The following is a 17,285-nucleotide window of genomic DNA, read 5'->3' on the forward strand; positions in this document are numbered from 1 at the left end:
AGTCACAACAGCCAGAAGTGCTCAGGGAGGTAAACCTGACTCCAGGAGGGGAATTGTTCAGGATCATTGGAGCAGGCATGACTAGGGGCAAATGGATGCAATTTAGCATAAGGAAAATCTGGGGTGGAGATAAAGAATTGTTTCTCAGGTTCTTGGGTTACAAGCTCTTTAGGGCCATATCTTCCTGTGTATTGGTATAACACCCAGCACAGTGGGATCCTCATTGTGTCCTCTGGGTGCTACCCTAATATAAACCATAAATACTATTAATAGTACTTCCTAAAGTGAGATTTATTTAACTAACTATCTGTCCAGGGTACTGATGGAGACCCCATCACCTAAGTTGTCTAAAAGTGGACTGAGGTAAAGCACTGGTTGTGGGAATAGAGATTACCCTAAATGAGACCAAATTGGCATTTTCCAACTGTAATTTCTATGCTTCTTCAGCTATGGTAGAGTTACTTTGATGTCATCTGTTATATATTTGAAAGAGTCTGTCTATATGTCTGTCTGTCTGTCTACATGGTAAGAGCTAGGGCCACCAAATTTGGTACCCAGCTTCCTCTGATCATAACTTAAAGCAAGACAAAGGTTTCATTGTGCCAGGAAAAAGGGGGTGTGCCTGAAATGGGATTGCTTCTCCTAAAACCATACAGAAAAGAGACAGAATCACCAAGCAGGTGAAATGGGGCTGGCTTGGTGCACATCCCCATCCAGGACTGCTCTAGCCCCTAGCCTGCCACCCCCAGGTGCCCTTTAGGATGGTAGTGGGACTGAAGCTCCCCTCCCCCATTCATACAGGGGCATTGCTGGCTGATCCCCTTTGTCAGGGAGCCAGAGGATAGGGCACAGTTTGCTACATTCCTCTCTCCAGCTGGGGAGTGAAGGGGGCAGATGAACCTGGACATGGCCCAAATGGGGGATAGTTACCCCACCTCTGGCTGTGCCTGCTGGAGCTGCAGAGGCCATGAAGTGGTGCTTCTCACCTGTCGCCACACTGATGTGGTGAGAGAGCCTCCCCGGGGCAGGCTGCGTACTGTACATTTAAGTGAAACATGTGTATTTTTGTTTTATTTTCCAAAACACAGAAAATAATTTAGTTACGGACCTGAGCAGTGCCGGGTAATCTTCTAGTTTACAAATATGAACAAATTAGACAAATCTCTATATAAGGCACTTAATCGTCTGAGCACTGTTATATGGGACTGGTCTTTTGATCCCAAAGGGAGTCACCCACTTAAGAAAAGTTCAATTTAAGTGTGTCCCACTTCCCCCTCAATGTTCATTTGTTAGACTTGTAAAAACAAAGATGAGTCCTCTACCCCCTCGGCCCTGATCCACGCTACAGGGCTATTTCAAAATAATGGGTTGTCTGAACACACTAGACAACCTGTTATTTCAAAATAACTGGGATTTATTTCAAAATAAGGTAGTCTTGATTTTGAGTGGAGTAAGCACCTATTTCAAAATAGTTAGTTCAGTCACATCATAATCACAGCTTATTCCAGGGCTTCACTGTAGTGTGGACATGTTATTCCAGTATAGCTGATTTTGGAATAATAACTCTGGAATAAGATACAGTAGACCCTCGATGTGTGTGAGGGTTATGTTCTCACGCACCCTCATGTAACCCAAATTTTGCATAAGTAGGGGGCAGCTTCTTCCCCAGTGGAACACATGTTCTGCAGCTGGGGAAGCAGGAGGAGCACCTGGAGCTCCTTTTGCAAGGTAAGTGCTGGGGTGCCAGAGGCAGCTGGGGAGGCTGATGGTGGACTGGGGCTGAGGGAGGGGGCTAAGCCTGGGGTAGGTTAGGACTGCAGGGGAGCAGGGAGAGGAGTTGAGCTGGAGCCGTGTGCGAGACAAGGGGCAATTGAACCGGGGAGGGGGTTTAAGCCAGAGCCACGCGTGGCGGGGTTTGAACCAAGGCATGGAGGGATTGAACCGGAGCCACACGGGGGGACAGGGTTGAACTGGGGGGGTTTCAACTGGAGCCACACAAGGGGTTTGAACCAGGACCGGGGCGGGGGGGGCGGACAGTTGAACCAGGCCCATGTGTAGGGGCGGGGTTGAGCCAGAGCTGCAAGCGGGTGGTGAACTGATGGCAGGAGTTAACCAGGGTGGGGAGGTTGAGCCATAGTCACGCTGGAGGGGTGGTGAGCTGGAGCCAGAGCCAGGCACAGGGTTAGGGGTGAGTCAAAGCCATGCATGGGTGGTGAGTGGGGCTGCGGGGCAGGGCTGAGCCACGGTTGAACCAGGGCCGGGGGGAGCAAGATTTTGAGTTGTACTTAACTCACCTTAATGCAAGTTAAGTGCAACCCAAAATCCTTATTTCGAGGGTTTACTGTATTCCAGAATAACTCTGTAGTGTAGGTAAGCCCTTAGAGACTAGTGGTTTCATTAAGGCATAAGTTTTTGTGGGTGCCCTAATGAATCTGTTAGTTTCTAAGGTGCTAGAGGACTTGTTTTTACAGATAAAGACTAACTCAGCCACCCACCCAAGTGTGAGACTCATGCATTCGCTGGTCTGGCAATCATGTGAGCGAGACAGAGAAATCGGGCTTCTGCACTGGGAAGATTTCTAATACTTGGCAGGAGATGGTGTGAACTGCAGACCTTTTTGCGTTCCTTTGTCAGTTTTTCTGCCCCTGGAAAGAGCTACCAGGAAGCCTGCAAATGACGCAAGAATAAAAGTGGACCCATGTTTTTTGTTTCAGCTCATAAAAGTATGGGGGGTGGGAAGCGATTTGATCTGAGGCAGTTTTCTACAACCCTGCGTTAACCAGTTGGCAGTGGTTGTTTGCATGGGAGCAGCCGGAAGGAGAGCAATTCCTTTTCCTTGAGCTTCCCTCTTTCATCAAGATTAACCTTCCCCTGCCAGGGAGAAGCTCCCCAACAGACATACACACTCTGTCCCAGCCACCAGCTCTGTCCTCTGGGGAGTCACAGTGCAGCAGAAAATACATGATAGTATTGTTCATCCCAGATGTGATGGAAACTCTTTGGCTGTGTCTACACTAGCCCCCTCCTTATGGAGGGGGCTTGTTAATGAGGGAGTTCGGAAGATGCTAATGAGGCTCTGACATGCACACGCAGTGCCTCATTAGCATAACAGTGGCCACACATGATTCAAAAGTGCAATAGGAAACAAATAGGAAGAAAGGGCTTTTGAGGTCCAGGGGATTCTTTCAAAAGGCTCCCGTCTACACAGGCGGCAGCGTTCCAAAAATGACACTTTCAAATCCCTCATTAACATGCCCTCTCTGAAAGAAGGGGGCTAGTGTGGACACAGCCTTTGAGAATGGAGCCCAGTTGAGGGGCCTCTAGCGCACCAACAGTATCTTAGGCTCATCACTAATGGTTCTTTTCACTCTGGCTCATTATCTCCGAAAATAGCTGCAATGCAGGGTCTGTCTTTGCTCTGGAAGTGTGTTGCCGCAGGCCTCATAGATCCAGCTGGCTGCTCTTCCTCTCTTTCTCCTTTTTTTCTTTCTTCAGTTCTTCTTTATTTTTTTTACTACTCTTCCTTCTCTTTTATGTCCTCTTCCTTGTTTCTCCTGTTCCTTCACTACCTCTCCTTCCTTTTGGGGGTATGAGAGTGTTCTGTTTTTCCTCTTTCCTTTTCTCCCCTTATCTCACCCTTCTTTTTCTCTCCCCTTTTCCTTTCTCCCTTCCTGTCCCTCTCTCTGGGAAGAATGCTTGAGGAGGGGCATGATTGATGGGGCCTTACATAAAGATTAACAGGTGTGGGCTTGACTGGAGAAACAGATGTCAGGGAGGGGAGGAGGGCTGGGGAGAACAGGTGACCTTTTCCATTAGAGAGATGCAAGTGTGACTTTTAAAACATCCGTTGCTCCTTTCAAGACAGCAAGAGAGCAAATGTGCAGGCAGCAGAGAGAAGGCTAATCCACCATTAGACCCTGTCATCTTTTTACATTCTTCATCTGCACTGACATAAGCATTTGATTCATGCCAAAATTGTGCCTCTGTTTAGCATACGGTCCTCTCATTCTCTGCTAGTGTCATTACTGCCTGGCTTTGAGGTTATCGTCATCTCTCTTCTCCCTGTGCTCTCTCTCTCTTTTCTGGGCCCATTTCATTATTCAAATGTAATTAGGGATGGAGATAGAGCCTCACTCCTCTTTTATTTTCATTTTAGAGAAACTGGCATGTATAAATTTCTGAGGAGTGGGGACAGCCTGCCGTTTTTCTTTGCAGAGACACGAAGCCAAGTCCTAGTGAAGAAGGGAAAGGGTAGAAGTGCTGAGGAGAGAATAGATTGAGTGAAGAAGTGGTTCTGGTCAGCGTGTGTCAAATGAGGTACAGCCACATGGGAGTGAGGGCCGCTTCTGTAACTGGAATCAAAGCTCAGACAGAGGACTTGGAGGGTACAGGGATTTGCAAACAGGCTTCAGTCCATTCATTGAACTGGGGTAAGAACAGTCAGAGCTGGATTCCTGTGGCTCCTGGAACAGACTGTGGGTTGAGTTTGTGGGAGGGGAAGAACTTGTCATGTCCTTAGGAAACTCTATACTATGGAAAAAAGTCAATTTCAGATACACAATTCTAGCTACAGCATTGGCGTAGCTAGAATCAACGTATCAGAATTTACTTAATTCCCTAGTGAAGTCCGAGCCTCCCTAGTCTACCACGGACCTCCCATACCCCATGTGATAACATGGAGTCCGGGGTCAACGGACAAGCCCAGAGAGGTCGATTTTACCACCAGACATGGAAAATCAAACTCCGGAAGATTGACCGCAGCACGTCAATCATCCGGTAAGTATAGATAAGCCCTTGGAGTCTCACTGAAAGGTGTGCAACAGAGCAAAAGAGAGAAAGAGAGAAACTGCCCCCTTGACAGGAATAGGCCAAACATTTGTTAGGTTTATTGCCCTTCCCCTTGCTGGCTGACTTGGCAGATTTCCTGCTCAGCCAGCGAGGGGAACCAGTATACTCTCCCACATATGAGTGAGTTCGTTATACTCGCCTGGGGGTGGGGGAGGGCTCCTCCTTCCTCACCCACACCCCCCATTTCTGGGAGACTAAGGAAATACTCTGTCATCGGTGGTGTCAGCTCAGCCCCCCCAGCCATATAAACATCCACTTTTGTCATTTCTGAGCAAATAGGCTGGACCCCTTCCCAGCCTTGTCAGAGTGGCCTCCAAGAACTGAACACAGCGCAGAGACATTCATTAATTCTGAAAACAAAAGGAGGAGTAATTGAATTTGTTCAGGCTTGTTCAACTGATTGAGTCATTAAAGGTCTCTCTCTCTTTCTCTCACACACACCACTGAACTACCTGTGACAAAAGGTGTCACAGATTCAGTAGATGCCAGTGTCCTGGACTGGATCAGCTATTTCCTTTTACTGACACATTTGCCCTCTGGTTTCCCGGTCATTTCTCCTGTTGTCTGGTCAGTTTCCACATTCTTCCTCATCATCCATTTCCCTCTGTTTCTTCTTCCCTCCTGTTCTCTCTGTCCCTTGTTGTCAGACATTAACAGGCTACTCTTCATTGCTGATGCGTTATTCATGCGCTCTGATATTCCCGTGGGTAATTATTTAGACCACTGCAAAAAGGAAGGTCTGAGAAAAGATTGCCAGAGAAGGCCCAGCAAATGAATGTTGGCGAGGAATAGGAGAGGGGTAGAAAAGAGAGAAACCAGGGGCCTGAAGAAGTGGGAAAGGGGGCAGGGAGGATCTTTGGGAGGTAGGGCTGAGAACTTGCTGGAGAGGGACTGTGTAAACACCAAAGGAGACAGAGAACACTGAGGTCAGGGCTCCACTAGAAAATTAGGTTGTGGAAAAAATCCACATCCTTGATTGATGTAGTCAGGTCAACCTAAGTCCTGCAGCACTAGATGGATTGAAAAATACACCTGTCATACTAGCTGCGTCTCAGGGAGGTGGCGTTCTTACGTTGATGGGAAAAGCCCTCCTGTTGGCACAGGTAGCATCTACGCTGAGGTGCGACAGCGGCACAGCTGTGTCACTGGGGCATTTAAAGTACAGTATAGAAGATGCCATCATTGGCCGGTCCCTTCTGTGATCAGGTTTGCCGTACTTCCCATTTCCCACGTGACTCCCATCCACACACAACCCCGGGTCGTGTAAGCACAGCATCTTTTGGTTCCGACGTGATGTTTTCCACTTCTGCCCAATTCTGATCCTTGCTTTTGGATCCTGCAGCCAGAAGAACTGACCAACATCTTGGAGATCAGCAATGTTGTGTTCACCAGCATGTTTGCTCTGGAGATGATCCTGAAACTCACCGCCTTTGGCCTCTTTGATTACCTTCGCAATCCCTACAACATCTTCGACAGCATCATTGTCATCATCAGGTGATGACCCGGGCAGGCTGGGGATTCTGAGGCATACCTACAGAAAGGCAGATCAGTGCCTGAACTGTGTTGTCATCCCATACCTGCTCCAGCTTTTTAAACGGCTAAGATACGAGCTAATGCATGCTTAGTGCACAAGACAAAAATCAGAATATCTAGGTTTTATTCCCATGTCACATGCCAACTCATTGGGTCACCTGGAGTAAGTCATATAACTTTGCCGAGCCTGAGTGTTCCCTTTGTCAAATGGGGATAATAATCTATCTCAGGTGTTTGAGACTCTTAATTAATTGGTGCCTGTAAAACATTTGAGATACTTGGAAGAAAAATGCTGCCAAAGTGCAATGCATGGTAAAGGAACTTTCCAGCCTTGGTATTTATAATGCAGCATTTGCACACTTCTGAGTAGCTGAGCAGCACGTCTGTTTTCCCAAGCAAGAAATGCAGTCTTATAGATGCATGCAAAATGCACACTGCCAATAACACACCTGGTTCAGATTCTCTTTTACACACACAGGTGTTTGCACATACACATCTCACCTACACGTACTCTTGATTCACACAGATTCTCTCTTTTGTACTTTCTTGGTTCCCACCGAGTCTCTCTCTTACACACATATATGCTACACTAATGACCGAGGCAACAGCCCAAAGTAATGTGAATTCTCGTGCTCTCTCTCACTATCTCTGTCCTGTCTGTCTACTGCTCTCATTCATTCTCCCTTTCCATCTGCATCTCTGCCTGGCCAATTGTCTCTCTCTTCCTTTGTCTCTGGGCCACAGCATCTGGGAGATCATTGGCCAGTCCGACGGGGGGCTGTCAGTGCTGCGGACTTTCCGCCTCCTGCGGGTGCTGAAGCTCGTGCGCTTCATGCCCGCCCTGCGACGCCAACTGGTGGTGCTGATGAAGACCATGGACAATGTAGCCACCTTCTGTATGCTCCTTATGCTCTTCATCTTTATATTCAGGTGAGGAGGTGTCATCTTCAGAGCAATTTGAGGAGGCATCACAGGGCGAATACAAACCCTGGCACGAATCCCTGCATGGCTCATCCTACCCGAGCCTTCACTTTACACATCAGGATGAACTTTAAGAGTTCTCAGAGCCAAACTCTCAGCTGGTATTAACTGATGTAGATGCTGAGGGTCTGGCCTGGGTGTGGAGAAACTTTGCCAGGCAGGGAATGTCTTGATCTGGGTTTCTGTTAAAGAGGGACAATTTGGCCAGTGGCCTGATGTTGACTTCAGAGATTAGCCTGACCCTTCCTCCCACCACTATTACAGAAGAGTGGTATGGAGCACCTGGCAGTTTTTCACAGCACACCATGCAAATGAACTAGAAGTGGGTGGAGACAGGCAAATGGAACAAGAGGGAGCAATGGGAATAGAGGATGCAGGGGCGGGACTGGGTGGAGTAGCTGGGTTCTTGTTGCTTTTGGCAGTGGAAGGGGAAGGCAAGGGTGTAGGAGAAGATAGAAGCTGACCTGTGTCTGGCCCTTCTTCACCAGTAGGTCTTGATAGGCTCACTGTATTTTTATGTCCCTTACTCTGGTGATAAGTGGCAGCAGGTTGCATTGTGAAAGAAAAAAGGGGAACTGCTCTAACAAACTCATTTTGGTGGCAGAGATATTTAAATTGGACACCGTCTCCTCTTCCCCACCCAACAGCATCCTGGGAATGCACATCTTTGGGTGCAAATTCAGCCTCCGTACAGACACCGGAGACACAGTCCCTGACCGAAAGAATTTCGACTCCCTGCTCTGGGCCATCGTCACGGTGTTCCAGGTGAGTCAACACAGCTTCCATGGGCAGGCCAGACAAGGTCTGGGATGGGAAGAGAATCTCACAGTGAGTTGGATCAGAAGTTAGGGGCAGGTTTGTACAACTGAATGTGATGCTCATTCCCGATGACACAAAAACCAATTTCACCTTGTGGTGCTGAGAGAGGAGCAACAGACATACACTGTAACCACGCAGCTGACATCTCTCTGTGACTTCCGAGGAGCTGGGAAGCAATGGAAGGATGCAACCTTTAGAAAAGTCAGAGTCATTGTAGCAGGTCCTGTGTATTACCTTGTCACTGCCTCATGCACACTATACATGGGTGTTCATCTCTTCCCATATACCTGAGGTCTCTTGGGCTAATGTGATTGAGGTGGGAGGGGAGGTGGACTGTGCTCACTGATGGGAATCACTGGGCCTCTGGTATGGGAGGTGGCAGAAAGATGGGAGAGCCTCACACTGCAATAGGCATGTGGTGGTCAGATGGTTTTCTTCTCGCACTGCTCGTTCACACAGCTCCCTTTCCCCACACTCCTGTCCCAGGCACTTTGCCCCTGGGGGTTCATGCAGCCTCTCTTCTGTATTGCAGATCCTAACCCAGGAGGACTGGAATGTTGTGTTGTATAACGGCATGGCTTCCACCTCACCATGGGCATCCCTTTACTTTGTGGCCCTGATGACCTTTGGCAACTACGTCCTCTTCAATCTGCTGGTGGCTATCTTGGTGGAAGGCTTCCAGGCTGAGGTGAGTTGCCCCTCCATGGAGGCAAGGTGCAGATGAGGGAGATGGTCTGAGTAGAAGAGGAGGGGATCCCAGGTTATTATATTCCAACTGGCCTTTCCTGGAGGTGCCAAACCACGGATAGGGAGCAGGAAGTCGGCTACGTCTACAGGTGCCCCAAACTTCGAAATGGCCACGCAAATGGCCATTTCGAAGTTTGGGGCACATGTAGACATGGCCGTTAACTATTATCTATTTCCACCTCATCTTATGTGCCCTGCAAAGGTGACACAATCCCCTTCCATGGGCCAAAAGTTCAGGAACTAAGCAGTTGCAGACCACAACAGAAGTCCTCTATTATCTGTGGTAATGTACAATCACAGAAACATTATCTTTTCCCTGGGGAGCTCAGAGTCACAGACCTTTGATTTTTTTCATTCCAGGGTGATGCCAACCGGTCATACTCAGACGAAGATCAGAGTTCATCAAACATGGAGGACTTTGACAAGTTCCAAGACATCCAGGATGGTTCAGGTCAGTGAATATTCCTGCCTCGTTTGCCGTCCTCTCACCAACAGTTGAGTGAGAAATATAAATGTACAAATCTCTGAAATCTCACGCCCTTTTCCCAGATGGGACCAGAGTGCTTTGGCCTAGCCTGAAAGCACTTGTACGGCATTGCTGTTTTATGTAATTTTGTTTATTTTAAAGTCATTTTCAGCTTGCAGTGCCGTGGGCAAAAATTAGAGCTGTGAAACAATTCTGTAAAGCTGTAGATAAGAGACCAGATGTGATCCTTGAGCAGCCAAGGAGACAGGCGATATTGCATTAAGTAGGAGCAGGGAGGTATTGCTAAGTCTATGTACAGCCTTGGTAAGACCACTGCTGGCATTCCGGGTTCAGTTCCGACATCTACACTTCTAAAAGGATGTTGAAAAATTGGAAAGAATTCAAAGAAGAGCTACAAGAATGATTTGAGGTCTAGAAATGAAAGAAGATAAATAATTTAGCTTTTCCAAGAGAAGGTTGAGAGGTGACTTGATCGTGATCTACAGGCACCTGCAGGTGAAAAGATTTCTGTTGGTAGATGGCTCTTTTATCTAGCAGAAAAAGGCATAATGACATCCAATGGTTGGAAACAGAAACTGCGGACAAATGCAGACTAGAAATAATCAGCGCGTTTCTAACAGTGAGGGTAATTAGCCATTGGAACAAGTTACTAAGGGACATGCTGGATTCTCCATCACTTGAAAGCTTTAAATCAAGACTGAGTGTATTTCTGAAAGATATGACCGTTACTCAAACAGAACACACGCCATTGAAATAGAAATTATTGGGTAAGGTTCTATGGCCAACTCTCCACATAGCATAGGTGATTATCATGGCCCCTTCTGGCCTTAATATCTAGGAATCTAATAAACAAGAGCAGCATGACGCACAGTTAAGAATATTTTGATTTCTTCTTTCCCCCACCTGTTCAGAGGCCAAGCTAAAGCAAGTTTGCTGGATCCTCTGGGACTGCGAGCAGTGGCCTGAGGGGGCTCAAATGCAGCAATGAGTCAGGGAGAACTCACAGCAGAGTGGGAGGAGGAGTGTGCGCATGGGAATTTGGAGGATAAAGGATTGGACTCTCTCCCAAGGAGTTTGCAAAGCTTGGGTGACTCTGGGCCCTGCTGAGTTTCAATCTGCCCTTCAGCATCTCAGCCCAGCAAACTCATGAGAAAAACAAGGAACATGCCTAAAATATTGAATGGTTCCTGGTCTCACAGTCATGGTGGTTGTTTCAGATATGTGGCTGACTGCCACCCCTCGCCGCCAGTGTTCCCTCTAATTTTTTCCATCTGTGCACAGAGTAAATTTTGTCATGTGTGCCGAGTCGTGTGGGAATGTGCACCGCCAGTAGAAATACATGTGGGTGCTCTGTTAATCAGCCGGGCACCATTTGAATCTCTCCGGGGCAGCTGCCCAAGTGCTCAGCTTTCAGGGAACACTGGTCCCCACCCAGTCCTAGCAAGTGAGGGCATTGTCTCCCTCACTTGCTCCCAGGCAAGAGACCCCAGCGTGAACCTGCAGGGAAAGCTATCTGATCAGCATGTCACTTGTAGGAATGCTCCCTGCTCTAGGTCAGCATAAGGAAGGCTGAGCTGATGGACTCAGCTATGTGAAAGCTGTTGTGTCAACTGCAGAGTTAAGGAAACATCCTCCCCACTCCAAAGCCAGAAGAGAAGGACTGCTGCCAGGACCGCCCAAGGAGAAGTGACTAGGAAGAGAGATGCTGGGCGGGTGGGTGGAGAGGAAGACGAGTTACATCCTCACATTTGTTCTTCTGCACCCCATCTTACCTCTTCAAGGTGTGCCCAGTGAGAGGCAAAGTTTGTGCATGGGATGCTGGGGAATTAGTGCACCTAGCACTTGGGAAAAGGGCCCTGGCTCTGGCCCTGGCCCTGGCTCTGCCCTGGCTATCACTTTCCCGACCCTCCCTTTCTACACAACCCAAAGGCAGCAGGAGGCAGTGTTGGGTTCTCACCGTGCTAAACTAACAGGGTGTTAAAATAGTCACTGAACTGTGCAGGAGGAAACCACAGAAGGGAAAGAAATGTCCTTCTCTCTCTTTCTTTCTCCCTCTGTGTCTTTCTGGTCAGATCCCAGGCTCTGTGCAATTCCCATGACCCCAAATGGGCACCTCGACCCCGCCCTACCATCCTCCAACCAGCCAGTGGCAGCTGGTGGCATCACAAGTTCCGCCCGGAACTCTCTGCAGCCCGACCAGGTCTTCATTGCGCTGAGTTCCAGGAAGAGCAGCGTGATGTCCCTGGGGAGAATGACCTATGACCAGAGGTCACTGGTGAGTGCATAGAACCGTGAGTAACATACGTCTCGTAGAACCCAGGGATCCATTGTCTCAGCCCCACCACCTTGGAATTCCTTCAGGGGTTCTGCCCCTGTTGTAAACTTACAAACAGAAGCTTGTTGCCTGTCCACATTTAGCCTGAGGCGATCGCAATTTCCAGCTTCTCAATACTGATTCTACTATCACTGTATGTGGGATTCAACTGCTGTGTTATCTCACCAGGGCTGCGTCTACACGTGCACGCTACTTCGAAGTAGCGGCACCAACTTCGAAATAGCGCCCGTCACGTCTACACGCGTCGGGCGCTATTTCGAAGTTAACTTCGACGTTAGGCGGCGAGACGTCGAAGTCGCTAACCTCATGAGGAGATAGGAATAGCGCCCTACTTCGACGTTGAACGTCGAAGTAGGGACCGTGTAGACGATCCGCGTCCCGCAACGTCGAAATTGCCGGGTCCTCCATGGCGGCCATCAGCTGGGGGGTTGAGAGACGCTCTCTCTCCAGCCCGTGCAGGGCTCTATGGTCACCGTGTGCAGCAGCCTTTAGCCCAGGGCTTCTGGCTGCTGCTGCTGCAGCAGGGGATTCATGCTGCAGGCACAGGGTCTGCAACTCATTGTCGGCTCTGTGGATCTTGTGCTGTTTAGTGCAAGTGTGTCTGGGAGGGGCCCTTTAAGGGAGCGGCTTGCTGTTGAGTCCGCCCTGTGACCCTGTCTGCAGCTGTGCCTGGCACCCTTATTTCGATCTGTGCTACTGTGGTGTGTAGACGTTCCCTCGCAGCGCCTATTTCGATTTGGTGCTGCGCAACGTCGATGTTCAACATCGACGTTGCCAGCCCTGGAGGACATGTAGACGTTATTCATCGAAATAGCCTATTTCGATGTCGCCACATCGAAATAGGCTACTTCGATGTAGGCTTCACGTGTAGACGTAGCCCAGGAGTCTTCCCTCCATAATGAAAGGGGCTTCTCTCTTAGCACTCCAGCTTCATTTCTGGAGTGTAGCGCATGGAATTATGGTGCCTCTGCTCCTTGGTAATATTAAAACCAAAACATTTGGAGAGCTTCTTCTGCCATTAGGAAAAGAAAGGGAACATTAGACATAACAGGTTCTCCCCCTGGAGAAGTTTCTGGAACTCTTTGTTCAGGTGAAAATCAAAGCCTTGACCTTCAACACCCATTCTCATCTGAGCCCTGCCACCCCGTCTGTTCCCCCAAACTACCACCCTCACTCACTGTTCTGCCAATGCACCTCAATCCTGTCCTCTGGCACCCATGCTAGTTCAGTCCTTGGGAGCTTCACTCCACCAATGCACATAGCTTTGTTGGTGCACTGCAAGCCTGATGTGTGGCATACCCAGCTTTTCCAGTCCTTGGTTCCTCCTGAGTGTAGGCGTCATGTTGTATGGACTAGGTGTCCTGGCACTGGGAATATCACTAGCCTAGGGCTGGTCTTGACCAAAATTCACCACCTGCCTGAACCTCCTGCCCCTTGCATCTCTCCCTGCATCCACCTGCTATCCCATGTGCTCCTCACAGGGGTTCCCGGGCTCTGCCTGACACCCCCAGGCAATTTAAAATGCCCCAGGCTCTGCCTCCACCACTGGCAGCACACTGGGGATCGAACAGCTTCCAGATGCTCACATCCCTACAGCATGGGGTGGGATTGTGGCAGTGTCTTTGTGCCATGCACTGCTCCGTAAGCTGGAGTGGTGCACGGACATCCCTGCCCCAGGCCGTGGAGAGGCACATGCCAGTGGCCATGGGGAGCGAGCATCTGGAAGCTGCTCTAACCCCAGTGTGCTGCCAGTGGTGGCAGTGGAGCCCTCTGGGTCATTTTAAATTGCCTGGAGGGGCCGGCCGGGCCAGGGGTGCACCAGCGAAGTGTGTGGGGTGGCAGGGCGGTTGGGACAGCATGCAGAGTGGGGAGCGTGCAAGGGCAGCAGGCCCCAGAGACCCCGCCTCCCCAGGAGCCATTGCCGGGGGGGCGGGTCCCAGGTAGGAATGGAACCCCAATCCACTCCCCTACACCCTCTTGGGCACCTCACTTCCTTCAGAGCCTGCACCGTCTCCTCGCAGCCCCCAGCCTTCCCCACAAACTCCCTCCCAGGGTCTGCCCCACCCCTGTCCCAGGCTAGAGCCAGCTCCCAGACATCATCCCGGGGCCTGCTCTCCAGATCCCTCCCTGTACCCACGACCCACATAATTCCCACCCCTCAACCCTCCTGCACCCTAACACCCTCCAAGAGCCTACACCCTCTCCAGCCCCCGAATCCCCCGCCCCCTCCCAGAGCCTTAGATGAGTGGCGGAAGGAGCGCTTGAGTGGGGGATGCAGACTCTGGGCACTCTGGGCACCACCAAAACTTCTGCAAACCTGCGGTCCCTGATCCTGAGCAGAGGCGGCTGCTGGCAGGGCTGTCCCAGGGCACCCACCTCCCTAGTGCCTGAGGCGTGGGGCCTGGGGAACACATGCCCACTGCTGCAGGCCCTCCCACTCCTCCCTACCCTTCCTCAAGTCCCACCACGATCCTACCCCTTTACCCCAGTCACAGGGGAGTCCGGCACTGCAGCAGCAGTGGGGATTGCCTCCCACACACTCCCCACACAGGCAACCAGAGTCCTAGTGGTCCAGCCCCTGTTCTATCCACCACGCCACCCTCCCAGCACCCTGGTGAGTGGGAGAGGGCAACCCCAGCTGCCACCACCATGCCAGGTCCCTGTACTCCTCAGTCTCTTCTGTCCATAGGATGGCGGGGGCCACTGCTGCAATGCCCCCAAAAGCACAGGGCCTGGGGGTGGGGGGCTCGATTCGGCCTAGGTATGAGATGGCTCTGGCTGCCAGTAGCAATTCATGTGGAGATTTGGTGATGTGGAGGATTAGGCTCACCTTGACTTCGCCTCTTGCTTTCTGCACTCATTTAGAGAATGAGCTCTTTGAGCCAATGACTGTGGGCTTGGTTTGTCTGGCAGCCTGGTCCGCGGGCACCGGCGCAAAGTGAGTGACAGATGCTACCACCCTGATTTTGTAGCACTTTCGCCACTGATGTAAATGACCACACAATCTATGAGGCAAAGGAGACCCTGGTCTTTGCTTCCAACTTACCTGGGAAGTGCCTAGCACACAACTGGGCTTATCAAAGAAATATGACAGTGACCAATTCAGAATCAATTAATTAATAATAATTAATTTGATGCCTGATTTGCAGAGGTCACCTTTGGGTTCACAAAATGCCTCTCCAGGAGAGGTGGGGACCTGGGCTGTCATCTTGTAATTTGAAATTTACTGGGCCCAAGTGTGAGCCTTTGATCTAAGCTGCTGAGACCCCGTCTTCCCTGTGACCTGAAGCATTGAATCCCTGCTGCCCTCTCTTGCAGTCGAGCTCTCGCAGTTCTCACTATGGGGCTTGGGGCCGCAGCGGGGCCTGGGGGAGCCGTCGCTCCAGCTGGAACAGCCTGGCTCGGGGACACAGTCTTAAACACAAGCCTCCATCTGCTGAGCATGAATCTCTGCTATCTGGGGAAAGGCACATGGTGGCAGATGTGGAACGAGAGGCAATAGGAAGGGCCCCTCGTCACCGGCGGACGCTCTCTCTGGATACCAAAGATTCCTGTGACCTGGCAGAGCTAACGTCATCGGGCCCATCCAATCACAGGGCAGCGCGGAAGGTGGGTGTGGCTCTGGGCACCAGCGAGCACCAGGACTGCAATGGCAAAATGCCCAATATCGCTAAGGAGATCTTCCCAAAGATGGACAACCGCAAGGAACATGGCGAGGATGAGGAGGAGATAGACTATGTGAGTACAGAGGCTTCACCAAAGGAGCACTATGGGCTTACAAGGGGGGACAGCAATCCCAAAGAGAAAGGAGGTGAGTTGTGCCAACCCAGGAGATGGTAGAGCTCAGGGCAAGAGCAGATGGTGGAATCCCTACGGGCTAGCCTAAGGCCTCTCCATGCCTCAAGCAGAAAAAGAGCAGAGTGCTGATTTTTTAACAAGGCTGCAACACACCGGTGCCGGGAACTGAAGAGATTACAGTGGCACTCCAGTGGGGACAGGGTGGGGCAATGGAGATTTTAGCAGTAGCTTTCTTTCACTGTATAACAGGACATCACTAGGACTCCCTTAGGAGAAAAGATGCCAGTAGGTGCCCATTCTGCCATAGGCAGTTTAGCTAGGCTGTGGACGCAGTACTCTGTCTCTGCTTTCCCTGAGGTTCATGGGTAGTGCCAGTACAGAGATCCAGTGAGCGCTGGGCAGCCTCATTGCCAGCTTGCCACAGCAAAGTGGAAGGTAGTCTCAGTTTCAGTTTCAGGGAATCAGAGGCGAATGCTGATGCTTTTTCTTCTGGGAGGAAAACAGACTCAGGGAACAGCCACCTTGGTGGATTTTCCCTGTGACTATGACATCAGCTCAGTTCTTTTCCTCATGTGGGGTTGGGGCAGAGAGAGGCAGAGAGAGGAGGACTGGAGTTGGGTGGTGGGGAAGGCAGCGTATCCAAGTTACCAGTATCTTAGGTTTAAAAAAAAAAAGACAGAATGCACTTCTCGATGAAGTGGGGAGGTAGCCAGTGGCAACCCATTATGTCCTTGTGTTCTGCAGAGCCTGTGTTTCCGCATCCAGAAGATGATAGAGGTCTACAAGCCAGACTGGTGTGAGATACGGGAAGACTGGTCCATCTATATCTTCTCTCCACAAAACAGGTTTGTCCCAATTTTGGGTTGGTATAACCCTGATATAATACATGGATTGGATGCTGGGACTGCAGCTTTAAACTTTCACGGTGGGAATGTTTTCTTCCTTCCAGTCGCAGCCTCTCCAGCCAACTCATGTTAGGTCCCTGAGGTGGGAGTCGAGAAAGGGAATTCCTTCTAGGGGAATGCCTCATTTTCCTTCAGTGTCACTGAAGGCAATGGAGAGAATTCTAACTCTGCCCCTGCGCAAAGATGAAGAATGTATTATTAACTAAGCTGTACCACTGGCAATCTCTCTGGTGGCACAAGAGTGGCCCCATTGCATTAGAGGCCACAAAGGTGACTTATTAGCAATCCTATCACACTGTTTGGGACAAGTTAGTATTCTCTGCATGAACGAAATAAATATTAGAACAGCTCCGCCTTCCACCAGGAGGAAAGAGTGCATCTCCCCAGGCATCAGCATGCTACAACCCAGGATTAACAGCTCACATAGACATGAGAGTGTCATCACAACTGTTAGAAGGTGAATGTTGGCTGCACGTGCGAATCTCTTGCCTCTTGGGCTGGTTATGATGGCTTTTTGAGAAGCAGGAGGGCTAATTTCTGTTGGAACAGAACTAGTCTATTAGCAGGGCGGTGATTCCTCCTCAGACTGCTGCACAAGAGAGTTTGATGCCTAGAAAACTCTGGTAACCTCTGGGGCTTGGGAATGGGATTCAGTTCCTTGTTCCACCACAGCTTTCCTCTGTGACCTTGGGTAAGTCATTTAGCTTCCCTGAGCCTCAGCTTCCCATCTGTAAAATGGAGATAACAGCTGTGCCCTGTCTCACAGAGGTGTGGTAAGGAGAGAGGAATAAAAGTGCTGTAGTGAGGGGGAGGGGCATAAATAGCAAGGATA

General features: G+C 50.1%; 1 protein-coding gene across 1 annotated transcript in view; it reads left to right on the forward strand.

Annotated features, from left to right (window-relative positions):
• CACNA1I (calcium voltage-gated channel subunit alpha1 I) overlaps window positions 1–17,285 on the forward strand; it is a 126,967-nt gene that overhangs the window by 71,113 nt on the left and 38,569 nt on the right. Inside the window, exons 9-16 of the mRNA XM_074983910.1 lie at window positions 6,191–6,342; window positions 7,126–7,311; window positions 8,010–8,127; window positions 8,714–8,869; window positions 9,289–9,379; window positions 11,488–11,690; window positions 15,069–15,488; window positions 16,293–16,393. Of these exons, the coding sequence (XP_074840011.1) occupies window positions 6,191–6,342; window positions 7,126–7,311; window positions 8,010–8,127; window positions 8,714–8,869; window positions 9,289–9,379; window positions 11,488–11,690; window positions 15,069–15,488; window positions 16,293–16,393 (1,427 nt within the window). The remainder of the gene's footprint in view (window positions 1–6,190; window positions 6,343–7,125; window positions 7,312–8,009; window positions 8,128–8,713; window positions 8,870–9,288; window positions 9,380–11,487; window positions 11,691–15,068; window positions 15,489–16,292; window positions 16,394–17,285) is intronic.

This window comes from Carettochelys insculpta, chromosome 1 (genome assembly GCF_033958435.1).
Source record: "Carettochelys insculpta isolate YL-2023 chromosome 1, ASM3395843v1, whole genome shotgun sequence".
Lineage (NCBI taxonomy): Eukaryota > Metazoa > Chordata > Testudines > Carettochelyidae > Carettochelys > Carettochelys insculpta.